This window comes from Indicator indicator, chromosome 1 (assembly GCF_027791375.1).
Source record: "Indicator indicator isolate 239-I01 chromosome 1, UM_Iind_1.1, whole genome shotgun sequence".
NCBI classification, from domain to species: Eukaryota; Metazoa; Chordata; class Aves; order Piciformes; family Indicatoridae; genus Indicator; species Indicator indicator.
The window spans coordinates 6,529,737-6,556,964 of record NC_072010.1 but is presented as its reverse complement, the minus strand read 5'-3'; the positions used below and the strand labels follow the sequence as shown (position 1 = coordinate 6,556,964).

At 37.6% G+C, this 27,228-nt stretch overlaps 1 protein-coding gene across 2 annotated transcripts in view; it reads right to left on the bottom strand.

Moving 5' to 3' along the window:
- PICALM (phosphatidylinositol binding clathrin assembly protein) overlaps window positions 1-27,228 on the bottom strand; it is a 71,091-nt gene that overhangs the window by 22,451 nt on the left and 21,412 nt on the right. For both annotated transcript variants that reach the window (XM_054383628.1, XM_054383620.1), the window contains exons 2-12: window positions 18,383-18,525; window positions 15,952-16,027; window positions 14,601-14,703; window positions 12,350-12,443; window positions 11,724-11,835; window positions 9,918-10,024; window positions 8,667-8,708; window positions 7,861-7,946; window positions 6,645-6,768; window positions 6,168-6,304; window positions 3,715-3,815 (exon numbers count right to left, since the gene is read on the bottom strand). In XM_054383628.1, coding sequence (XP_054239603.1) covers window positions 3,715-3,815; window positions 6,168-6,304; window positions 6,645-6,768; window positions 7,861-7,946; window positions 8,667-8,708; window positions 9,918-10,024; window positions 11,724-11,835; window positions 12,350-12,443; window positions 14,601-14,703; window positions 15,952-16,027; window positions 18,383-18,525 — 1,125 coding nt within the window. The remainder of the gene's footprint in view (window positions 1-3,714; window positions 3,816-6,167; window positions 6,305-6,644; window positions 6,769-7,860; window positions 7,947-8,666; window positions 8,709-9,917; window positions 10,025-11,723; window positions 11,836-12,349; window positions 12,444-14,600; window positions 14,704-15,951; window positions 16,028-18,382; window positions 18,526-27,228) is intronic.

The following is a 27,228-nucleotide window of genomic DNA, read 5'->3' as shown; positions in this document are numbered from 1 at the left end:
TCAATTTCTGGCCTTTTTCTTTTTTTTCCCCTTTAAATCTGGTTAATTACAGGTATAGCCACAACTTCCATAAAAACTACCATGATGTGAGCAGCAGTTTCAAAGTATAATTTTTCTCTCCCTGAATCCGACCTCCTGATTCTTAGCTAGAAATCCCACACAGGTGGGTAACAGATTCTGATCACATGCAAGTCCTAAAGAAAATTAAGACTGTAACTCCATTATTCTTTGCAGGTTTAGTAAATGTTTTGATTTCCTGCAAGCGCAAGGTATATTATTCAGTAAGATCTGACTTCTCTCCCAAATTGCTTGGCTATGTTACAAGAATGAGTGAAATACCTTAAAGAGCCCTTTTCTAAATCATTCAGTCAATAAAATGACAGTGTCAGACACTGCATAAAGGATAAGCAGAATAAGCTAATATAGTATTTGCAACATGTGATAGCAATATAAAACTCTGTATTGTCTTCTGTACTTTTTAGAGAATAAAATTATTACTAATGCCTCTGTGGACATGCCAATCAGTCATCTGAAACCAAGTCCTTACTTTCAGGTACTGCTTCAAACTGTTGCCTGCTTTGAATGGTATTCTAGAAGCTGCAGAACAAACAGATCTGACAATAAACTAGGTCAGATTATCCTTTAATCAGCTCCTGCTTCCTTTTTCTGTTGCTGCTTCACATTCTTCTGATTCTATTGGTTCTCCTTGTAATTGGAAAAAAACATCCAAACAGGTCAAACTGATTATTTCCACTCTGATACATTTGTTTTGCTTCTGAAATTTAGGTACAAATTGATAGCTGGCAAACACATGAGACACTGCTGGCAAGGTCTCCAAACAATCCCAATAAAAAGCTCAGATAAAAGAATATGAGAACAGGTTTTTAACCATGTTTGCTTGAAACTACTGCCCACTGGAACTATTTTACACATCTAATCAACAAAAAATTACTTTCTGTTCCAAAACCACAAGGTTGTGTGTGGAGTTTCATGTGTTTTTACTAGTAAGATAAAGCAATACACCTCTAGTTTACAATTTTCTGAGAAACGCAATCTGTTCTCAGGCTCTCTGCTCACCTCCCTCATTCTAATTCTAGCCAGCGTGTTCAGTCTTGTCCGAGTGTCAGACTTGCCAATGCTGGTGACAAAGGTAACTGAAGATTAATTGGGTTTGGGTCATTTATATCCTTGCATATTCAGATTTTAAGAACTGCTGTCTCTCCTGACAGCAGCAACTCAATGTTTCTAAAGCCCAATTTCATCCCTGAATACACATGGCATCTGTTTGTGTCAATTACTCTTCACCTTCAGGCTATCATTAGGCATTAATGATTCAGGTGCATTTAAAAAGAGTAATTTGAATTTTCCGAACTTCTAGTTGGGTAACTTAAAGGTAGAAGTATTTTACCTGAGAGAACAAGGGGTTTTCAGTAGCATCTCTTAGAGTTTTAAAGAAGTAAACTGAAAACATAAAATTACAGAAGCCATTCCCCAGGGGTTTTTAACATTATTAGCTTAACATGTTTTGAAGAAAAGACAAAAGGCAGCAAGCCAGATATAATAGGTTTGTAACAAATTATCTTTTTATTACACATGTAAGAGCTGCCGCATAAAACTTAACTGAATTTAGTCCACTGCAACTTGTATCTGGATGGGTACTCAAAGTCACTACATATACCAAACACAAACATCATCATGTCAAAAAATTACCTAAGGGAAGGATGCTGTGCAAGGGTTAGAGCACAGGACTGGAAATAGTTCAGGTTCCATTCTTGGGTCTGCCACTGACTTGCTGTATGACTTCAGACAAGTCAGTGAATTGCTCACATTTCCCCATCTGTAAAATGTGGAAAGCACTTTTTATCTAACCTCACCTATGTGAGGTGAGTGTTCCTGTCTGTAAAGCTGAAAAGACTTATGTATTGGTTGTTTTTTGTTTTGGTTTTTTTTTCCATGAAAGGTAACAAAAAATGCTGATCTCAGAATTTTAGCCTCAAATTTTAGCAGACAATCTGAAATCTTCGCAGTTAAACCTCAGAAGTCTTTAGAAATGTGTCAGCAGTAAGCAGGCGTATCAATAACTTACTGAAGACTTGTAGCAGGACTAACACAACACTGAACAAACACAGACTTTCAGGCTCAATTTCCAGGTTAATAAAGAAATGCTAGATTGTGATGTGTCCTTTTTCATTGCTTGCCCATGAAACAAATGTGACAAGCTGAAATAGAAGACGTTTTCCAGTAAGTGAACAAGATGAGCCACAACATTTTTCTCCATTTCTAAACTCTAAGCCTATTAAACACTGAAATCTGTGCATCACTCGATATGCTCCTCACTGCATTTCTCTCAAAAAGTTCTCTGCTCAGCAAAACTAAAGGACAAGTAAACTACTTATTTTTGAAGCTACCACATATATTAGTATTGCTTCTGTCACTCAAAATTGTGTGTTACTTCCTTACAAATGAGAAGGCAAACAAAACGTGAAGTACATAGCAGAAGGTAAATAGGAAAGTAGAATATACACACTGCTTATTATGATGATATCCAGATAACTGGAAAGACATTTAGGTAAAGCTATAGCTCACAAAAAGATTATTTCAGTGCCTACAAACTCCCTGAAGCAGCAACTCCCAGTTTTTTACATCGCAAGAGCATTTTTGCAATCACCTTACTGATCAATAAAAAAAGTAATCTGGAGATAGCCATGTAGTTCAAGAGTTAACTATTCTGTGAAGTCTCATTTATGTAGAAAAGTAAAAAGAAACATCTTTGCAAGAGATTTTTAATCCTTCACCAGTATAACCAACAGTGCAAGCAGGCAGTGTGTTACATGTATCATACGTAATCTGCAACACTACAAAGCAAAGAGAAACAGCTTTGAGTAAATGACTAAATGCTCTAATACTCAAAACTAATCTTCCAGTAACATTCATGACTTTATAAAATGCTCTTGCTTGCCTCCTTGATTTAAGGGCTTGCCTGTATCAGTAAGATAATCTAACACCCCATTCAGTCCATCCTAGCAACTGGGTAGGATGACAATTTAAAGTGTTCTGAAATAAATCTCAGAGGGAAGACTTCCTGATAAATTTTGTCTCTTAATTTAAAGGGCTCCAAATGCATCTTTTTGCTCATTTGCCTTTGTAGTTAAATGAAATACAGCAGAGGTGTACTAAGAGGTACCTTTTGTTTTCAATAGCTGACTGACTTATCTTGCCTTCTGTGCACAGTTGTCACAACTGTCTCCTTTCAGGCCTCATCCAAGCTCTGCTCTATAATCACTTGTAAATTTGATTTAACGTTAGACAAAACTGAAAATGTGCACTAAAAAAATTCTGTATTCAAATTCCCATGTACGGAGCATGGGCTATCTGGCAGGCATCTTCACACAACTGACTTCTCACAGATCAGTTTCTGTACCTTGCTATGTGCCTCTTGAAGACAGCTGTTATAAGGCTAACAGAACTAGTCAACAACTTGAGTAACTTTGCTACTAAGAACTCTCAAATCAAATATTTTTTTGTAATCACCACATGCTGCCACATTATTTTAATCCATACCCAGATTTGGCTTTTCCTGTTCCCTTCATCCATTTGTAACCTGTCTTTTCAAGGTCTCTGTCTTTAAGGAAGAAACAGCTCACAGACTAGGGGGTACATTTATAGGACCACAGCCACATCAATTAGAACTTTCATCTGATTCAGAATTCTTACCTCCCCAGGTACTTCCTACTTGTGGAGCAGCAGATATAGGATGTACAGACGGATGAAAAGTTGGCTGCAAATCAAGCAGATCATTTGGCAGCTTTGAAGTGCTATAAAGATAAATTAATACAACTTTTTGAACTATGTCAGAGTTTTCGATACAAGGCAAGTGCCAGGAATTGTCAACAGTAAGGAAAGCTTTGTTACAAATGTATTCATTGTTACAAAAACAGAACTAAGCCAAAAATCAGGCAGTCTGGTGAACTTCACATTTTCAGTTTTGCAGAAAAGTGTTAATTTAGCAAGCTAAGTTCTATCTTATGCCAAGTGATTTTTGTCAAAACTAAGTCAGAAAGACAACGACTCTTCTCATTTTCCTCATAGTCCAACACCAGGGCTAGAACATGTTGTTCAGCAATCTTCAGCAACTTTTAAGATTAACCTCATGAAAGCCCTACAGTGTGACAAAAACAGGCTGAGAGAATGAACTCTAATGGGCTGCACCACCAAAATGTTACATCTGAATTTCAGAATTCCTATCTTTCCACTATGACCCACTGCTGAGAAAGTGGCTTATATCTGTGAGTTATTAAAGAACTTAGGGGAAAGCAAAATTTAAAAAGCCTTGAAACACTGATCACACATCAGTTATGTGAAAAAAAAAAAAAAAAACCTCAGTTAAATGCACACTTTAGATTACTTGAAACCAAACTGAGACCCAAAGAAACATGGAAATGAGGAGTGAAGTCTTAGATACAACAGCTGCAATGAATTTCGAGAGCCAAACAGGAACAGTAAAAATGCATCCTCTTGCAGAGAGTTCATTTCATACTTGAATGTAGTCATGAAAATAATATAAAATGGAGCTCAGGTGTTCAGTCAGAGCTTTGACACATAAAATGAACAAAAAATTTGCACATATGGCTCTTAATATAGACAGAAGCTAAGTCACTGTGGCATCCAAGCATCCGTCAAAATGAGACTGGTAAAAGAATTCAAGGCTAGTAATGACATCTGAGGTCTCTGTATATTCTCTTGCTGAGCAAATCACTTGTATCACTCAGTTTCCACCATTTTATTTCAACAGTGAATTTCAATCACATTTTGCCACTAGTGCTCCTATTAAAAAGCAGGAGTCTGGCATAGCCCTAAAACGTGAGCAGCAGAACCAAGATAATTATCAAGGTAAAGCTTGTTCGATGGTTTGCTTGGACATATTGCATCTAATAGCAACCAGCTGAACTTATGACCTAACATATCCCCTTTATGGCAGCTCCTGCTATAAAAATCTGTTCTCTGCCCATAGCAGTCATGCTGCCAGCAACTGAATTTAAATGTGAAGACAAACTAGCTTTTTTAGTTTTACTTTTAGAAGAAAATGCTGCTTTGCAGCATTTCTGGGTGTTTGAACAAGCTTTCTCAGATGTTTCTGTGTTTCAGAGGCAAGATCAGATATTCAAGTTTTAAGTTCCAAGCATATACCAATTTCCAGTATTGCCCTCTAAAAAGAATTTAAAAGAAAAAATATTTTAAGGAAGTCTTTCATTTACTAATACTGACAGAGTCTAGCTCTTCATATGCGATTCAGCTACTTTTCACAAATTTGGTGTCAAGCAATTTCCTACAACAGCTTTCTAACAGGGAAAGAAGGCTGTCAAAGTGCTGACTACTTTAGAAGAACAGCAGATTCTTATGTGTTCTAACAGAAGACCTAAGCACAATCCTTTAGGTTTAGGATCACGCCCAAAGCAAAAGCATGCTTTCAGAGAGCTCCTTCCTTCTATACTGATAAAAGCACTGCACCTTCTGCTGCTGCTTGATTTGACAGGTATTTTACAGAATGAAGATCACACACCTACTCATACCAACAGCTCCTGCTAGTTGAAGATCAGGATTAGTGCGCAATGAGTATCTGCATTATCTTTGCAAGCCCTTGCAGATAGAGATGTTCCAGATACAACTTAAGACTGCAAAACCTGCCTCTTTTCTTTCAAACCCAGTTTCAGGCTTTCCTTTTTTCTGAAAATCTACCAAGAACACTTGTTACTGTTCTACTTTTAAAGATCTAGAAATGCAACATTGTATTAATCTTTATGACCTCCCAAACTGAATTTTATTTGACTTTTCCCAATTAACTTCTAAGGTTCCTTGGGGCCAAAGCATGCATATTTTACAGTTCCAACCATCTGGCTGACTGACCAAGAACACCTACAAGGGCTCTCAGCAGTTGGTTCATATCAGAAGCTAACCTGCAAATGGGCAATAAAACCCACACTTTTAATGCCACTTATAGCAATGAGTTATTTTCTCATCAACTTCCACCCAAATCATCATTTCTTATCACATTACTAATGTATTCTACACCCACCCAATTACGTGGAATATATATTTTGCAGCAGAATTTTAGAGGAAACCCCCTAACTGCAGCACACCTCACAGTGAAGCAACACCATTAAGCATACCTGTTTGAAGAGCTAGGGGTAGAAAAAATATCAATGGCTGGTGTAGTCATTATGCTTCCTGCTGCGGTTGACACAGGAGAAGCTGCAGTTGTTAAAGAGGTATGAGGTTTCTTTGCAAGTTCTTTCAGACGTTGCTCCTGTTGGGAAAGTGAGCTGGCATAAGAAATCCAGAAACATCATTTGTGTGTATGACTTTGGAGGTAAGTAAAGCAGAACTTAAGAACTCTCTTCGTTTATCCCACACAGTAGCGTCAGCTACACCACAGTGTCGGTAGTGGTATAAACCCTTCAGAAACTATTTTAACAAACCCTCCACAAGTTTTATACGTACATAAGATTTCACTGGCAGTGCTCTACCAACAGTACATATTCAGTATAATAATTCTGTTTTTTCCCTCTGTTCCTTTAGGAATCCTAATAAGCTATTATCTACAAGAACACAGAAAAAGTGTTTAATTACAAATTCTGTATGCCTACCTTTAAAGCTTTTAAGCGAGCCTGTTCTTCCTCTAACGCAGCCTGCTTTTCCCTTTCATCAACTTTTGTGAGGGACAGGCCAGTGCTTGCAAGGGAAGAGACTGCATTGGAAAGGGTGGTAGCCCTAAAGTAATTGGACAGGAGAAAAGTCGGCTGTTAGTAGCTGACACGTGATAGGAACGTCGAAAGATCACTTTCCTGGTATCCACCCAGCCTCCTGAACTCTTTATAATGTTAGTTATATCTTATACTGTACAACACAAAGTTTAAGTAAAATTCAGAGTATGAACTGCAAAATTAACACATCTAGAAATTGTACTGCCTACTCTTACATTCTGGATTTTGGATCCTCCTCCTTAAGTGTTTCCACTTCAAAATGCATCACAGAAATGTTTGAAGCCTTTGTGCTTTTCCTGCTTGCCTAAGAAGGCATTATTTGTAGATAATCCAGACTCCAAATTGTTGCTAATTTAACAATTTTAATTAAGAAATTATTAATGCAACCAGTATATCCATGGGGAAAGTTTGCAATTTATCATCATGTGTAAGAGTGTGCAAAAAGGTTTAAAACAAATACTTGTAAAACAATCTAAAGGAATCTTTCAAAAGAAAGCAAATATTCTGAAAAGTAGGTAACAAAATGGTGCTAAGCCCTAATATTGTCACTACCATAAAAAATATAAAACATAACTGTCTTATTTTTTGAACATGAAATAAAGAAATGTTATTTATCTTTGCAAGTATTATGATTATGAAGTTAGGTCCAGATTGTGCTTTGTTTTAATCCTCTATTAGTTTAAAAATCCACTCTTACGCATCTATTCTGGAAGCATTTCCTTGCTTTTGACAAAAAAGTGATAAAGTGATTTAAGAACATTTATAAATAAATGTTGCAGACCTCACAAAAGTCAAATGATTAAAGTGAACATCTGTAGGCAGTAAATGAAAACAATACTTCTCAGAAGTTCAAGATTAAATGTTAAAAGTGTAACTACTACACAAGAGATTCTACAGCAAGTGATTGTAGCTCCCTAGATTCTAGCTCTGTTGACCTGGAAGAAATTAAATACTCAGCAAAAGATATGATAACTTGCTGTTCTATCACTGCTAATATAGTATCTGCAAGGTAGCCTACACAAAGCTTAGTTTATAATGAAACTGAAAATAAAGGATTTAACATTCAACAATTGTTTAGAAGGATAAGGGGCATAAGCACCTGCTTGCAGCTGTGGAATCTTTGATTTTCTTCCCTTCTAGAGAAGCTAAATGTTGTTCCAAAGCATCAAGTAGGCTACTTGGTGCCTGCAAAAAGACATTCAGGAACAGATTTGAAAAATCTAAGACAAGACAAATCAGTAGTCAAAAAAAACTTTCAGAGAATGCAACTATAGGGCAACTGGTACAGCAGCTCAGAATACTTAGACGACATCTTGGCATCCTATACATATTTAATTACTTCAAATACCAGGTGATGTACTCTTCTCACTAAATTACTCTGTCATAATGACTCGCCAGTGAGTACTGAAATATGTCAAGAGATGTTAAGATTAACAGTTAGGAAACAGCAAGCAGACAATCGGAAGCAGTCAAGAGTATTTTAAGAGACACTAAAAAGGAAATTGTACCTAAAAATCATTTTTATGTGCATGTCTGCAAGCCTTCACAATGACTTCCATGGGCATATAGCCAAAAGCAAGCTTGCTAAAAACTACGGCTTCATAGTATCATGTAGAAGTTTCATTATGTGAACTCACAGATATAAATTTTGTCTTCAACTATGATAGAAATCAGTGGCCTTAAGCTCAATTAGAATATGTCAGAAATTATCTCTAATATTTTACAATAGGATCACTGCATACAAAAGTCAGGCTCTGACAGAGGTTGGATTTAATCACAAACTTGGAAATAACCTGGTGACAGTGTATGCAAGAAAGCTTAAGTGAATGCCATAATGCCAGGTTTTTCTGATTAAGCAACCCCGAAACAGACATGTGCTGGCAAACACTGAATAGGTTTATCTACCTGTGAGAGATCTGGTATGTCTCCTCTGTCAATTCCAACTTGCTGTAATAAAACAAACGAGCTTTAGAACCTGTTTGCTTTTGTTAAAGGCAGAGATGATCAAGTAAACATTAAGATGAAGTCATGTAAAAAGCACAAACCTGTCTATATATGTTTCACAACTCCACAATCCAAACTTTATAATGGTTAGTTATAAATTTTTGTTAAATGCATACACATTTAAAGTAGGTGTGTTACAGAGATATTTTAAGGATACAATGTTAGAAATAAACACAGTAAGAATCACATTTCAGAATTTTAAGGCTAGAGAGGTTTGCTTATTCCACAGTTTATAGGATAAATTCTCAAGACCTACACAGTGCATGCATTTGCTAAAACAAAACATCTTCCAAGTTTTGTAAAGAATCTGTTTTCTAAAATGCAGATCAAGCTTAAAACGCTCTGCAGCAGGATATATATTGTTACAACAGAGAGACTAATGCTATCAACATCAGTTCAGAGTGTTATCAACTAGAGAAACCTGAAGGCAGTATCTCTGATAGATTTCCACCCCTCCAGTCAGGACTGACAACAAATCAAGCTTTATGACTTAATTTCTTCCTATGAGGCATATGAATGCTGACAGAAAGCAAAACAAAACCAGAAGCACATATCACCTGTGAAATCTGCAATACTAGGACATTAATTCAGCAGTGCTTCAGAAACAAGACAGTAACATACATTTTTAAAAAACCCAGACCCACAAAACAAAACATTTTGGAAGGAAATGGAACTACTATTTCCTCTATAAATACACCTAAAGCCAAGATATGCTTTAAGAAAAAAAAAAAAAAAAATCACATGTTCATCTATTTGTCTCCATTTCTTCTTTGTGAAGCTGCTGTTTCATCCAAATCTTATGGCAGATTTGTTTCAAACTAGAATACAGCTAGAATCACAGAAGGTAGCAGATCACCATGAAGTTACTTTGTTAAAGCAAAGCTCTTCAAAAGAAAGCTCAATTATCATGTAAACAGGGAACTGTTAACATTCATACTTATATACTCTTCTCCTTAAGATAAACCATTAAGCATTCAATTTGGATTTTTCCACACAGTCCTCAAATGAACTAATCACCAGGGAAGAGACTAACAAGATGGCCACTGATGGAACCGCAATCAGGCTGGAAAGAAGTATCTCCCTTAAGAGAAAATCAGCACTTTATAAAGCTTTTCAAATAAAGGGCAGCCAGCTTCAATGACTAAGGTTTACCTCTGCAACTTTAAGGAACTCTGAGATCCGTGTCATTCTTGTCAGGAACTTCTTATATATATCAAGGCCTTCTTTGCATTGGTTCTTTTTCATATCAAAGTATTTTTCTACAAGCAGTAAGAATACTTGCATTAAAAAAGAAAATCAAGCATCCTGCAAAGGCTATGCAAAATAAAATCAGATAAACCAAGACAAACAGAAAATGCCTGCAGATATATTTTACTGGGTTAACTGCAGAAGTCGCTACAGCACCTAACTTGCACCAAATGACAAAAGCTCCACTGAACATAGGCTAATGATCACATGCATGCAATTGCACCTTACCTTGCTGGTACTAGATCTCACAAAAGCAAAACCACCCTGAAGAGGACAATCAAGTTTAAGAATAGGTCACCCAAAGAAATGTAAATTCATCTTCTTGGGTTGGGGGATGGGGGGGGAAGGAAAAAAAGGCAATTTTACAATCTGGCAGTAAAACATCTACTCAGTGGCCATGATTTAGGCCAGATTTGGATGTTCTCTGCCAAGCCGATGTCTCTTGTTATGGTGTGATCTACAATGAGGTGCAACTGATTACAAAATACCAGTGAAGAAAACAAGAGGGTCCCACCCTCCTTCTTGCAATAGTGACTTCAAGGCCTGTTTCTACATTAAGCTTCACTCGAAACATGAGTGAAAGCAACTGCATGCTAGTTATTATTGAGGGAAAGTAAAATACGAGAGTGGTGGTTGCCAAAGGGAGGTGTTTGGGGCCCCATCCCTGGAGACATTCAAAGTGAGGCTCAACAAGGCTCTGGGCAGCCTTGTGTGATCTAGTGAGAGGTGTCCCTGCCCATGGCAGGGGGGTTGGAACTAGATGATCCTTGTGGTCCCTTCCAACCCTGACTGATTCTATGAGGATGCCCCTGCTTACTGCAGAAGGGGTTGGACTAGATGGCCTTTGGACGTCCCTTGCAGCCTAGACCATTCTATGATTCTAAACAGGGGCCTCCCAACTGGAAGCATGACTGTCCTTTATTGACTAATTCTGAGGGCTTCTTTCCAATTTGCAAACATCGGGTAACAACAGCAGTTAGGTAGCTTCATCCCATCACAAAATACAACCAAACCAACCAAATAAGATTACTTTCTAGTTTATTTTCCAAATTTAGGCTCCCCTGCATCTCCAGTACATGCAAGTGAAAGGGCCTAAACCTTAAGGTTGTAATTGAGCTAAAAATCTAAGACATGCTCTAGAAAAAACCCAATCAACTCATAAAATCAAGCAACATTAAGGTTTTGATAGCCAAGCAATCACAGATGCTGTGGACTGCAAATTTGTAACTGGCAACTTATCCCACTGTAAAAAAAAAACAACATCTGATCTTTTTTCTTGGAGAAAAGACATTGATATCATGATTTGGGTTTGCCATAGAGTTCAATGAGACAAAAGCAAACAAGCACAAAACCCCCAAAGCACAAAACCCCCAAAACAAAACAAAAAACCCGCACCCCACTACAACCCCCCAAAAAAACCCAAAACACTTCAACCCAAAAATCTCCAAAGCAAGGCAAGAAGAAAATTAAGTAGAAAAAAAAAATCTTCACTTCACTTTCAGAAGTTTACCCATCCCTGTGTACAATGCAACAGAAGATTCAATTGGGTAGAAAAACCTTGGAAACAAATCTCAATTTGAAATAACAGTAATATTTTGATGGTTTACAGTAAGACTATATTTTCAGTTTCTCAAAAGAAAAGGCAGTTCTTTGCAATTGTAAACTGGGGAGGGAGCTCAGTAAAAGATTGCAGAAAGCAGTTGTATTTACCCAAGAGGTTAATAATCCCTTCGTTATATGCTGCAAACAGTCTAATGGCATCTTTGAAGAGAAGCATGAAGGCAGCGTTAATTACACCATTTGTAAGTTCATTGCTATTGACCTAGGAAGATCAGAAACAATGTTAAATTAAAGGAATTGATCTTTTATTGGAAAACTTCTAGTTGAACTCCAGTGCTCTATCCCAAAGCATGCTTTCCAGTCATCTCAGTGACTATTAGCAGAAAGTAGCAGCACAGCAAATCAACACAGAATCTCTCAGCACAGAATTAAATCAAATCATTTTGGCAGACATTTTTGTTAACTAATGTTAATTTTAACTAACATAACTAGAACGCAGAGAGCAGAAATAATCCGCTCTTAGATGAACAAACAGTTCTTACACAACATACATAGTAAACAACACTAATTCAGCACAAAGTATTCTCTCCAGTAAGCTGCATATTTTTTCTGTTTTCCTGGGTGTATATCTATGAACAAAACTATTTAGGCTGTTTAATTTTTGCAAATAACACAGACCCAAGCTCAAGACCTTTGATCTTGACCTATTTTACAAGCTCATGCAGGTTTGTACAAAATCTACAGTATGCTAGACGTGTATATGCTGCTACACTTACATTGAAGTCAAGAAGTGCATCCATTTGATTTTGTATAATTGGTACAGTTTTTAGGAGTTTTTCTGTGTTCATTGTTCTCATAACTCCATCAGCCCTGTACAAAACAAAAGAACATTCTTCACGTGAATTTTGAGGGTGTTCATGAGAAACAAAAATAGAAAATGAGAGGTCAGAGAAGACATTGAAATCTTAGTCATTCAAAGCAGGCATTTTGGTGTTTAGGAATGACATCCAGCCAATAAAATCATAACAACTGCAGCATAAAAAAGCCACAACCTTTATTTAGCCAAAATATGAATCCAATATGAGTTTTTTATTCAAAGGAAATGAAACTGATAGTGCTTAGAAATACACCAAGTAACCAAAACAATGCTTCTAAGGTTATTTCTGAAGCAAATTTTTATCTACGCCTCTTCCAGTCACCTGATTATTTCATGTCAGTTTGGATTATTTTCTTTTCAACTAAAATCAGTAGGAAAGAATAAACAAACGCAGCAATGGTTTTTTCAAGCCTTTTCTGAAATTCAGAGACCGCGTGACACTTCCTTTTAATGGCTGACTACTAATATTTGGTTGTTTATTAATTATCCAGATTAAAGAGACAACGATCAAAAATATCCAGGAAAAGCAACAACTGAGGAAGAGAGTAGATCACCTCAGTGACAAGAAACAGCTGCTTTCCGTAAGACAAATCAGACAGCCCTGAAGTTCACCAGCATGCACACAGCAAACCAAGTGTTTCCTGCAAGTGCAAATCTCAGTGCATCTGCACAGAAAAGGCTGTGGCTGTTCTCCAGGCTGGAAGGCAAAGGGGAGCACATTGATTACAGCTTGCTACTCTATTTGTGCTGTATACTCACTCCCTCCTAACAGCAAACAGCAGCTGCAATAAACCTAATGTGGCATGGCCCCTGGGAAAAACAAACAAACAAACAAACAAAACCAACAAAACCAAAAAACCCCACAACTGAGGTATGAAAAAGGTTGATTGCTGCCACCAGAAGTTATTGCTGCTGGTTCACAGAAGGCCCTGCAGGCATGTGCTGCTGGCTAAATAATTATCCTAGTTAAGTCTAAAATACATGATAAAACAATTGTGTATCTCTGTAGCGTTTCTGCAGTTACCTGGCCACACACACATCTTATAGGTGTTGGGACTGCAACCACCTCCAACATAAAAAACAGTAGGAGATCTCAAGTGTTCCCCTTTCACTTTATCATCACATTTCAAATCCAAATGTACAGTGTTAGCAAGGAGGCACAAGGGATCTGGATAGTGTTCTCAGGTCAGCTTCAACTGCCTTTGTAACACTAATGCAAGATACCATTGCACTAATGCAAGACAGCTCACTAATGCAGTTAGCTCATTTAACAGTTTTAAGTTGATATTTTTGTGGGGTAAGAATTTAGCTTTCAGCATCAAGATACATTGCCCTGTGTAGGAATGATAAAGGATGCCCAAGTGCACAATTAAAATTGTGGTTTTAACCTTTAAAAAGCACTGCATACAGAGATGATGGACAAAGATGGAAAGATTTTCAGCCATGATCAGTACACTTCCTCCAGCCTTCCCAATGGAAAAGACCTCCAGATTAATTCCATTGTTCATTACAACATGAAATTTACCCAATTACTGGTGCTCTGCACTTATTTTACATGTAGACAGGTACCTAGCCTCAAATTACCAATTTCTCCTAAAAGTGCTCACATCCCAGGGAATCTTTTAATTCCTCAAACTCAGAATAACATCTACAACATTCTGTTAAGATCATGAGTTGCACCTTTGCAAAGGCAGTAAGCTTCATCCAGACATTGAGACAAGAACAGAGAAACACCAGGAAGGACTTCAAGGTGTTTTATAGAACACCTGCCATTTAAACATCCCAGAGCTAGAAGCACCAGTAAATCACAGTCCACTACACTTTGGGCAAGACGAAATAACTTTGTGATGTATTTTGGAAGACTTGTCCAAACTTCCACTTTTTTGATATATACCATTTGATGCATACCATTTTTCATTTTTTTCTATTAAACTGTTAATGTTTGAAGCAGTAACATTACAAGAGCTGAAGTAATGTTTGCAGTGGTGTGCATAACCAGGCAGTTGAACCTGTGTGTGTCATGGGAGATACCCAAGAAAAGCAGACATTACTGTCTGTACTAAGCTGAAGCCAACACTGGTACTTTTCCACTTGAATTACAGGACATAAGAAAAAACCTCAAGATAAGCAAACCAAAATAGCATCCTTACCCTCTTTTTACTTTTGTGAAGTCAAAAGCCACTTGTCTATAGGAAACTGCCTTTTCATTCAGGTATCTACTATACCGTCTGATAAATGTTGACATGTCATAACCTAAAAAACAAGTTTCAGAACCTTATTACTTATCTAGTCAATTAAAGATCAAGAACGTGTCTTTAAATCAAGTGTAAGGTATTAAATACAAGACTGCTTCATTATTATTTTCATCTGATTTCATACTTATGAAGAACCATGTCTGTCATTGCATTCACCATGTAAGTCAAACACATAATACTGTAAATATCTAGAAGACCTGAACTATGTAGAAGTTTATATTTCACTTCTTAAGGAAATTACTTCCAAAAGCAAAACAAAGTTTTTTAATGAAATTTCTATCATACTATGATAGGAATTGCTACCAAAAAATTTACATTATACATTCACCAAGGTGTTCACATAAACTTCATACTACGTTCTCTCTCATTTACAAATGAATGGGGGGGAAAAGAGAGCATTGAGGATAACATTAAGATATGGCAAAGTTTTCTTATGTTAAGAGAGTGGAAATCTGATACATTTTTATAACTGTCAGCCTAAGGATACAGACCAAGAAAAAGACCTGTTGTAATCTATACCGGGATCATGCAAGTTAAAGACTCAATAAAATAAGGCGATTTGGTAGACCCTTGCTTATCCCTGAGGTTTCTGTGCCAAGGCAACTGCTCAGTGTGTTCGTTTACATACACCTGTGGTAAAAATTAGCAGTTACAGAAAAAGTAATGCAAAAAGTAAGAAACTATCTCAGGAGATAAAAAAAAAAAAAAAAAACAACCCATGAAGCTACATGTATGACCAAAACTGCACTGAGCTGAAGTCTAATACTTAAGAAGGGTATTTCAATTGAGAAAATGTGAACCAGAGAGACATTCGCCCACAGAATGAGTTTCCAAAGATGAATGGAATGGTCATCAAACAATTTACCAATAACTTTTTTTTTTTTAAGACAGTACCTGCCTCTATTGCATACTGCGTCTGATATACATATGATGCATATTTTAAAATTTAAATTACTAATCAGAACATACCTCTCCCAAAAGGAAAAAATCTTTTCATGAACAGGGGGAACAGAAAGTCAGATGTGTATAGCTAAGAGAGTTAGAAGCACTTGTAAGTGAGCCTTTCCTAAAAGATGCAGCATGTTTCTCTAATAGACAGCTTCTGCCATACCACAACAGCCTTTTAAATTAATTAATGCAGTCTGGGGTAAAACAGACATAAAATTTAGTCATTAAATGATGTGGTCCATTAAAGCTACCAAGATTTATTTACTGTTACTAACTATTAATGAAAAAGATGCCTTACCTTGCAATCCACTTTTGTCTAGAAAATTGCTCAAATTAAACAATGTGTTTCTGGACGCCAGATACTGGATGAAACGCTGGATGAAAGACAAAATTGGAATGCTTTTACTATACATCAATGAGCTGGAACTAAGTGTATAGGTTTGGGTTAAATTAACAAGGTGGGAATTACAAAATATAGTTATTTTTATTTTCCCAAAAACCCCACCCCAAAACTATGTACAAAACTGATAGAATTATTTACAGGTTCACACTAAGGTAACAGTATCAGAAACTTTATCCAATTTATGAAATTCAGCTGTTATGCTTTAAGACTGATTTCAAATCCAGAAGCTCTTACAAAAACTCACCTAGCTTCATTTGAAAATTTAGCCATTATTTTTAATATAAAAATCTGAACAAAGTCATGAAGATGCTGCATGAAGGCCAGACTGAAAGACCTTTGTATTTTAAGCCAGAATATGGAACTAGAAACTTCTGAAACAATCCCCCCTCAAACAGACTCTCATTTTAGATGCTTACATTTGTTTCACTAACTGCAATTTTATATAACCATTAGACAAGTACACAATTTTAATAGTGTTTAGCTTTAAATATGAAAATAACGTGATATGAAAGGTTAATTTCCTTATAAGTAAAACATTAAATAAACATAAGAATTCATATAAAACATTGCAGAGTATCAAACTTGGTATGTGCCATTCATTAGTTACATATTCTGAATTACACTTCACAAATATGTGTGATGCTGTTTTCATGTCATGAAGACATTTCAGATAACTGGAATCATCTTTTTTAGTAGAAAATATATTTTTATCTTATGAACCATTATGTAGAGAGCTGCTACAAAAATAAACCCATCATTTACTTGTAATAACATTTTGACAGAGGGAAATATAGTTCTGTTTAAGTGCAACAGGTACCATTGGATTATCAGCACAAACACAGGTTACATGGAAAAAACACTGGAAAAGAGTAAAAGTACTCAGTATATGAATGAATTAAGCTACCTTCAGCTATTTATAGCTTAATTCAGCTATAAATCAAGCAAGCCAAAGCTGGGGGACCTAAAACTTAGAGTTCTGTTATGTTTATTTGTTGGGGTTTTTTTGTTTGGGCTTTTTTTTTTGGTTGGTTGGGGTTTTTTTGTTTTGGTTTTTTTTTTTTCTGGAGGGGGTTGGTTGGTTTTGGGTTTTTTGGTGGGTATTTTGGGGGGGTTGTTTGTTGGGGGGGCAGTTTTTTTGTTTTTGTTGGGGGGGTTTGTATGGGTTTTGTTTGTTGGTTTTTTATAAAGGGATTTCCAGATTGTCTATAAACTTCTGGACATTTTCATTAGCACCATAGTTCCATGTTCATTGTTCAAGTACTACTTCTACCTGTGAAAAGCTTCATCCTGAGCAACAACCCTACCCTCGTTACTTCTGCAACACATTCAGCCACTGAAATTTGTTTGGTAGCTTCATTCTTAAATAAAAAGTATTTCAGACAGCGGCCCCATGAAATAACTTTAGCTACTATGAATTGTACTGGAATCAGTTTCAAATGTCTATGACTCAAAATGCAAGCATAGCAAAAGTATAGACTATTTTGAATAGTATCAACTATCCCTGTGATAATGCTTAAAGTCAGCATGAGAAGTTTGCCCTCTTGTGGTTTACTTCGTTTCAAAGTATAGACTTTCACCAAGACCAGAAACACTGCAGCTGACCTGCAAGAGAAACCAGTATGTATGTTTATATTTTAAAACGTAAAACCCTTTACAAGATAGTCAGTCAGCCAGAGGAAGTAATTACATGACCTATAAAGAGATCTGAATGCAAGCCAAAATTTTGGTCCTCTGTATAAGAACCTACTTGCAATTTTCTAAAGTTATCCCTCTTAATTCCAAAATTCTTGTACCTCATGTTATACTGACTGCTGGCAGTAAAAAGCAGTTTTGGCAAACACTTTCTAAGAAAGCCTTAGAAGTATAGTTTGGGGGATTAAATGCAGAAAATTCACACTGTTGCTGACCTTGGCACTTCAGAAAAGAAGGTCCACAAGTTCACAAGCACACATTTGGCTTCATTGCAGAAGGTTAGGGAGTAATGGTGGAAATCAATTCAGAATTAAGCTGTACAGAGACCACCTGCACTAGCTAGAGCATTAAGCTAAAAACACTTCAATTTTCAGCTTTCAGAAAACTTTTTTTTTTTCTTGTTCTGTTATTAAAATAACACCACAATAAAGGTACCTCTGGCATTCAGGACACTTGACTCCAGAACTACAATCTTTAATGTAGAAACAGACTAAGTGGGCAAACACCTGTGTTTATGGGAAGTTAGACATAAAAGGGTAAAATCCCCATTTTATTACAAAAATAATTATTGGAAGCACTTAACTGATATTTATAAAGTGCTGTAACTGTTCTCAGATAAAAAAAAAGGTATTACCTCATTTCCATATACCATTAGATGATGGGTTGTGATGAGGGATTTGAAGACCACCACCCAGCTACTGTTGGTAGTTCTTTCAAACAAACTGTCAGCCAGTTGTGGGATGTTCACATTCATTTCATTTGTGCACTGGATTAAATCTGCAATACAAGATTTTTTGTTATTATTAGTTCTGTGAAGGAAGATCAATGATACACAAACCCAAAAAATCAGTACATTCATTTTATAGAGTATTATTTTCCATGAAAACTGAGGGGCTTTCAAGTAAAACAAACAATTTCTTGAAAAGCACCGTGGCCCTGGTCTACCAAAGCCTTGTAATACCAACTCCACTCTGCTCACTGCTGAGATTCCAGGTCCTCAATTGCTTTTGCAGTTGCCTTAGAAGGTCCTGAAATAGAAGTACCATAATGACTTCCGTGATTTTTGACTAACAACTCCGAGCTTTCAAACATCTAAAGCACTAAATAGCAAAAGAATTCTTACATGCTACCATTTAATGAAGTTTTACTGGAAGATTATGACTAGAATTAACTGTAGCCTCAGATTTCTGGACTCTTAGAGGACCAGTAAACCCTTCTAGACATTAGTTCAATCTGACTAATATAGGATTTGAATACTGCTTAATCTTGATGAAATGCAGTCAACACCTTCAAAAGCATAGAGGAAATGTTAAGTGAAAAGCCTCTAGCTACAATGCCTGAAGCTGGTAGATGGATTTTGTTGAAAAAATGGCTTGGTTAACTGAAAAAAATGGTTAGGAGCACAGCAAAACCCAAGGCTGGACTAGCTACAAAACATGTATGTCCAGTAGACAGGATCTAGCTGTTTAAAAAGTTACCCTATCTTCTAGATTTGCTACCATCACAATTGTATAGCTGCAGGGAACAAGTATGTAACGATCCAGAAACTGCAAAATGCCAATGAAGGAAGCAGTAACTTATCATGATGCTACAGTGACAAATTAAAAAGCAACTTTGTTAACATCCAAATGTAATACAACAGCTTTCTAGCATTTAACATGAATCTTAAACTTAATGCAACATAGTACTGATTCTTTACTGCTACTACCAGCCCAAAAAGTAAGACAGTAACCGTGACTCAAACTACCAGCCCTACCAAAAGCTCTAGCTCAGTAAGGATCAAGAGTTGAATAAGCTCTATGCCTGCCCGTCTATGGGATACTAAAACTGTAACCTGAATGGAAACATTTAACCTTTGAAGACAATTTTATGCCTAGCTATGAACAATCATTCACCATAAAGAACTCCTGAAAGATAGGACCCTTCCTCGGACAGAGGCAGGTAAACACAGCTCCTACAAACTCAGAACTGGAAACACTGCTATTTACAAGCTTAAGTGTTAAAGGAAGCAAACAGGAAATGATTTCCACATTCAAAATGTAATGAGATGGAAAGATTAGCCATTCCTTTATCTACAAGTAAAACTGTGATGACTACAGGCATTCATGACCTCATTCTCAAATCATGGTTATCTATTATTGGATGGTGATTTGGGGCTGGTAAAACAATGCTAGGATATTACTCAGCAAGAGACATGCTCTGAACTGGATCATTAAAACCAAGCCCTGCAGCTTCTTGATCTTCAGGTCCTCCCATCTAAGTAATAACACAAGCAGTTTTGTGCAAAGCTAACAGGAACACACATTAAACACAAAGGTATATGTACCGCAGGATGTCAAGTCATACATTTCAGCATAAGAGGTGCAAATGCATGCTAGAAAGCAAGAACTTCTATTCTTAAAGTCAACATTTACCTGCTAGTCAACAGTAACAAAGAATGAGGTGCTGCTTGAAAATCCACTGTCTAAAATTACTAAAAAATAATTATATCCATTCTAGATGATATCGTGTGCTAGCAGAACTGTTTTCTAAAAGGCCACTGAACTTTAAAATAACGTTTTGGTATCTGTAAAAGAAAACAGGGTCTGTAGCTCAGCAGAAAATCATCCCTCTCAGAACTGATGAGTGTTTATGTGGAAAGCATATGAATGAACTTGGGGGGCAGGGGGAAAGACAACAGGCACATTAGGAAGGAGAACCAGTAGTCAACTGGGAGAAAACATAGGCAAGAACAGAAGTACACAGGCAAGGCTAGCCTTGAATAGAAGTAAATTTGCAAATACAAACAAGGGAAGGAGTCACTCTGATAGTCATTACTACGAACCAGATTTAGTAAAAAGTCAGGTTTCTTTCTCTGTAAAATGCAGGCTGAACAACATAGAATCTTAGTAATCACAGAATTTTTAGGGGTTGAAAGGGACCTCTAGAAATCATTTAGTCCAATCACCCTGCCAAAGCAGGAACACCTAGAGCACAGGAATGCATCCAGGCAGGTTTTGAAAGTCTCCAGAGAAAGAAACTCCACCACCTCTCTCGGCAGCCTGTTCCAGTGCTTGGCCAACCTCATCATAAGGAAGTTTCTTCTCAGACTGAGGGGGAACCTCCTGTGCTCCAGCTTGTACCCAACTGTTCCTTGTCCTGCCACTGAGCACCACTGAAAAGAAACCATCACCTTCATCCTGACACCCACCCCTCAAAAATTTATATACAGCCTTCTCAAGACTAAAAGAGTTCTTTCAGTCTTTCTTCATAGGAGAGATATTCAAGTCCCCCAATAATCCTTGTAGCTCTCTATTGGAGTCACTCCAGTAGATCCCTGCCTTTCTTGAACTGGGGAGCCCAGAGGTGGACACAGCATTCCAGGTGTGGCTCACCAGGGCAGAGTAGAGTAGTAGAATCTCCCTAGACCTGCTGGACACACTTTTCTTGATGCACTCCAGGATGCTACCAGCCCTCTTGGCCACAAGGGCACATTGCTGTCCCATGGAGAACTTGCTGTCCATTCAGATTCTAAGGTCTTCCTCCATGGAGCTGCTTTCCAGCAGAACAATCCCTAGCCTGTACTGGTGCCTGGTGTTATTCCTCCCCAGATGCAGGACTCTACACTTGTCCTTATTGAGCTTCATGCAGTTTGCCTTTGCTCAGCTCTCCAGCCTATCCAGATCTCATTGGATGGCAGCACATCCTGACAGGGTGTCAGCCACCTCTCCCAGTTTCATATCATCAATGAACTTGTTGAGAGTACACTCTATCCCCTCATCCAGGTTATTGATGAAGATACTGAACAAACCTGGACACAGTACTGATCCCTGGGGAACACCACTGGCCACAGGCATCTAACTGGTATGTACAGATACCACAAAGCTCCTACATCACATATCTTCCAGAAAAGTTACATTTATCTAAAAGCTTCTTTTAAAGTATTTGCATGAGCAATGTTAATTAGGTAAAGAAACATTTGAACAGTTAAATCCAAATTAGATCAGCAATTTTTGTGCTAACCATAGCATAAGAAGCATAGTACAGATACAGCAGAAGAGAAGACATCCCCCACAGCTGCACTGCCTGCTCAGGAAGACTGTCACATACAGTGCTTACTTATCCTACTCCTACAGACACTCTTCATTAAGGGAAAGGAACAAATATGTAATTATTTTCACATCCTACACTTTACACAATTTGTCTCACACCCACCTATGAAAATACTAGCTACATATTTTGAGACTTCAGAGCCCAAAGCAACATCAAGACTCATGCTTGGATATGGTATGAACAATACAACAAGCTGGTATATAACCAAAGGGCAAGGCACTAAGGGGAATGGATTTAAAGAACAAAAAAGAAACAACAAAAATATAACCAAGGAAATAAGAAAATATAACCCTTGGCCAAAGCGTGATGACTGTTTCATCTCTGATGTTCTTGTTGTAGGAGAGAAGAAGGACAACTGAAAGCTTATCCTCACTGATACTATAGGAAGTCACTAACTCTAGTGACCTGCATTAATACCCACAACACCTTACAGGTGAAAAAACCCCAAACTTTCCCAGGAAGTATAAACCACCTTCCCAACTCTAAAAGCTGCTCCCACTTCCACAGCACAAGACATACAGCATATGGGCCTACAGATACTAAATAATAAACATTGATCAAGAATTGATTTCAAAGAAGGCAACAGTCAGCCACAAGAAATTTAAGTTAAGCTTGCAGCTCGCTGGAAGAGCTGCACAAGCAAAGCTTAGACAGCAGTGAACGCACAGTCATATCCATGGATGTAGCTGGAGATAGCCCAGAGAAAGGCTATCAGGATGGCCAGGGCTTAGAGCCTATCACAGAATGTTAGGAATTGGAAGGATCAAAAGACCATCTAGTCCAACCCCACTGCCAGGGCAGGATCACCTACAGCAGGTCACACCAAACACACACAGGTGGTTTTTGAATGTCTCCAGAGAAGGTGACTCCACAACCTCTCTGGGCAGCCTATTCCAGTGTTTTGTCACCCCCACAGCAAAAATGTTTTGCTGCACAAGAAGCCGCTGAAGGAGAAGGGTTTATTTCATCTGCAGAATAGAAGGGTAAACACAGGGAGGGGGAATATAAGCACTATCTCCACAGTCAGGTGTTTCTTAGATGTTCTCTGCAAAAGGATGCGAGGCAGCAGACATGCTGTAACAAGAGAAATTCTTATCAGACAAAGAAATTAAAATCTTCACAATAAAAGTGGTCAGGCACTAGAGGCCATAGACAACCAGATATTTTGAGATTTGACATGGTTTAAGGCGGTGGTTGATTCTGAGGTACCTCCCAAGCTAAAGCAAGCTACAATTTCATGTATTGTCTATGGACAAAGAATGACAAAATGGGAGACAAGTAGAAACGAGTTACAAAGCAAGTTAAAGTTCAAAAGAGAAGTGCAATAGGAGTAGACTTCTAAGAGATTCCAACCTATTTAAATGATTGATAAAACTTATATTGTGAAGAACTCCATTTACCTACATACACTAAATTATACACCAAATTTCAGCAGTCAAAACCGTTCTCTTCTAAAAAAAACAGTCCTAGTTTGTTCTTAAATAGAAGAATCTACACCATTTTTGTTGTAGCAGTTAACATTTTTACTGTTAAATGACTTCCCCATTATTCAGTTCTGGGTTTTTTCCAGCAAAGACTTTGCAAGGAATTGTAACAAAGGTCTGGTCTACAGGCATTTCAGGAACATTGAAGATATGCAATTGCACCTGTATCAAAGACATTGTACTGCCTAATCCTGATGAAGTTAACTAGTACATGTGCAGTAAAATACTGTATAATACTCTGGGAGATACAGTCTTTTTCTTACGTAGTCAAGATACCTACAGTCTTTACAAATGTTCAGCCTTCACTACAAGAATGAACCAAACGATCAGTGCATTTAACCAGCTTAAAAGTGAGAGAAGTTGAATAGTAGAGGAAAATTACAGCAAGAGCAAAGATTCATGTAGATGTGGATTAGCCAACCTGTCATAAGTGATCACGAGTCTTGACCCATAGCAAACACGAGGCAGTCAGGCTAGATAGGAACACATCAAAGGCATCTGCCACAAATTGCCCTAGATAATGTGTGTGCTTCCAACATGCCTGTGGCCTAATTCCTTATGTGAACTTCTTTCTGCACTAAGCAGCTTCCTAAGACAAAGCTATGAAAAGCTAGTTTACTTCCCCACAAAAAGAACCACCAGGTAAGCTGATGATGAATTTCTTTACAGAACATAAGAACAGGCTTCACTACCTCAGCCTGTATCATTTGCAGAAACTTGAACACTAAACTGAACATAAACTAAGTACTTCGTGCACTGATAACTTCCAATGGTTTAGCTATACAAATAGAAACATTGCTCACTACCTCAGCCTGTATCATTTGCAGAAACTTGAACACTAAACTGAATATAAACTAAGTACTTCGTGCACTGGTGACTTCCAACGGTTTAGCTATACAAATAGAAACATTGCTCAAAATAAAAGTATCAACTTGAAAATATTTGCAAGAACCCAGATCTTCCAGACCAGACAGTGTGTCCTAGACGTCGTTACTCCAAGATATGTCAAGCAAATGTGACAGATTACAACCTTGATAACTATTGCGTTTTCATCTATTACAACAATGATTATCTGAAGTGAGAGCTTAATTGGCTATACTCTCCAATATTCTCACAGCTTGGGTTTTGTTATAATGCAAGAGAGAGTATCCATCCAACAAGCCGGCAATTGAAATATTGATTGTTCAACATTAGTAGGCACACATAGTGCCAGGAGTTCAAACAAACAAACAAACAAACAAAAAAAAACCAACACCACCACACAACAGACCAAAGCCATAAAAGGACAGTAAGGTAAATGACATCCCAGTTAGTGAATATTTTATATGCTTCCTCAGATACAGATGAAATTCAGATTAAATCAATTCCTGGCAAGCTTTGGCCAAGCACCAAAGAGTTTAAAAATGCTGGAGTACTTTGCCCAGTAAGTCACCCACGTATTTTCTAGATCTCAATGAATCTGAATTCATGTGTGATAAACCAACTAAAAATGTAAGGCAATTCTGCTACAAGGTTTGGCAGCTGAGCTTGTCCAGCAGAAACTGCTGCAGAAAACACTTATGTGGAAATTACTTGGGAATAAAAAATATTCTACATTAGATACTGCCCTCACAAGTCAGGAAGCTACAGCAGAATGAGTCACCTATGGAATATTGTTGCAATGAAGGAGCTCGTTATCCCAGTGCTGATGAAAAAAAATTAAGTGAAATCATGGCAATATATAGTTAGATGGCAATAGATGGACTAAATGTAGTCTGAAACTGGACCAAAAAAAAAATGTTCAGAATAAGAGCACTTTGCTCTTCACTCTCACATTTGTGGATATTACAGGTTTATAAGGCTGACCAGAAAATTATTAGGAAACCAACTAGAAAAACTAAGTCATGGGTCCTGCCAGAAACTCAAGAGGTTTGCATTGGAAGAATCAGCCCAATTGTTTTTTTTTTTTTACTTATTTTTTAAAAAATGTATTAAGAAAACAGATCTCAAAAAGAAAAGCTCCACAAGATTACTGATTCTGTTTAAAGGATCTAGTTTTCGTACTGTAGCTATCCAATGTGTGAGCAGCTTTGCTTGGATGGCAGGGTTTCTTTTGAACCCTCCTCAAGGTACTACTGTTATAAACTCAGTGTCCCCCAAAGCAGCTTCTTACAGGAGGCAGGCCTGTCTCTCATCTGCTCAGTCACAAGTGCAGCACTGAATCTTAGTGCAAAATTCAGTATGAAAAGTACCATCTGAACAAAAGGGGCAAAAATTTACTTCAGAAACTAACACAAGACATGATTAATGAAAGGCATGCATACCTTCACCATATTAAACAAATATTTGATTTCTCCCAAGCCAGCATTAAATTAACATACAAAAGACACTTGGGATAATTGGTGACCTGGACAGGCTGGAGAGCTGGGTTAATAAGGACAAGTGCAGAGTCCTACATCTGGGGAGAATTAACAACAGGCACCAGGACAGGTTAGGGGCTGCCCTGCTGGAAAGCAGCTCCACAGAGAAAAGACCTTGGAGTGCTGGTGGACAGCAATGTGCTCTCGTGGCCAAGAGAGGCAATGGGATCTGGGGATGTATCAAGAAAGGGGTGTCCAGCAGGTCTACGGAAGTTCTTCTACTTCTTTACTCTGCCCTGCGGAGACCACACCTGGAATACTGTGTCCAGTTTTGGGCTCCCAGTTCAAGAGAGACAGAGACCTGCTGGAAAGAATTGAACGGAGAGCCATGAGGATGATTAGGGGATTTGAGCATCTCCCCTATGAAGAGAGACTGAGAGACCTGGGACTGTTTAGTCTTGAGAAGAAAAGACTGAGAGGGAATCTGATCAATGTCTATAAATATCTGAGGGGTGGGTATCAAGTGGAGGGGGCCAGGCTCTTTTCGGTGTTTCACAGAGATAAAGACAAGGAACAATGGGTTCAAACTAGAACACAGAAGATTTCACCTCAACATGAGGAGAAACTTCTTTACAGTGAGGGTGATGGAGCACTGGCACAGGCTGCCCAGGGGGGTTGTGGAGTCTCCTTCTCTGGAGAGTTTCAAAACCCACCTGGATGTGTTCCTAAATGATCCTGCTCTGGCAGGGGAGTTGGACCTGATGATCTCTCGAGGTCCTTTCCAAACTCTGATATACTGTGATACTGTAATTAATCAAGCAAACCACATGCTAAGAGCCAGAGCTCATATATTCATATGCAATAGGAGTCTCCAATGTATCCTATGATCTTCCACAAACACACATTTACATAGCTATGTCCAGTAACAGGTCCTATATATGAATAGTCCTTTGTTTATTATTATCTTAAAGATTATTAAAGTACTATCCTATTAAGTTAAGCAAATAGGTGATTTCATTGTACCATTACCTTTGGGTGTATGTGCATGTTGTACATCTCTGCCCTACCACAAAGTATTGTCAAAGCCTAAAGGTCATTTTGAATAGACTATACACTTTTCAGATAAATTCTGCCCAGACAAGAAAAATAACATGAGAGTTACATATATAATCACACAAATTACAACTTCCATGGAAAATTCTTAAGGCCCTACACTTGCAGAACAGCCTAAAATACAACTATCAGGAGGAAAAGTAAAGTTACCCAGCAAACTAGGAAGTTGTCTGGAAGCTGTCATTTGCCTTAACACTTCATCTTTTCCTAAGAGAAGGAAAGCCAAAAAATATTGATGGTTTCAAAGTATAAGCCAAGTATGCATAAGATCAAGTTTACTTAACTGGTGAATAAATTTATAGCTGAAACAAAGACACACATTAAAGCCATTTTTTTAAAATAAAAGGAAATATAAAACATTTATTGAATGAGTTGATTGATTATTCTTGTGAAATTATGACCACATAACGAAGTTCAACATAGTATGATCAACCTAGGATATGGATTAGCTT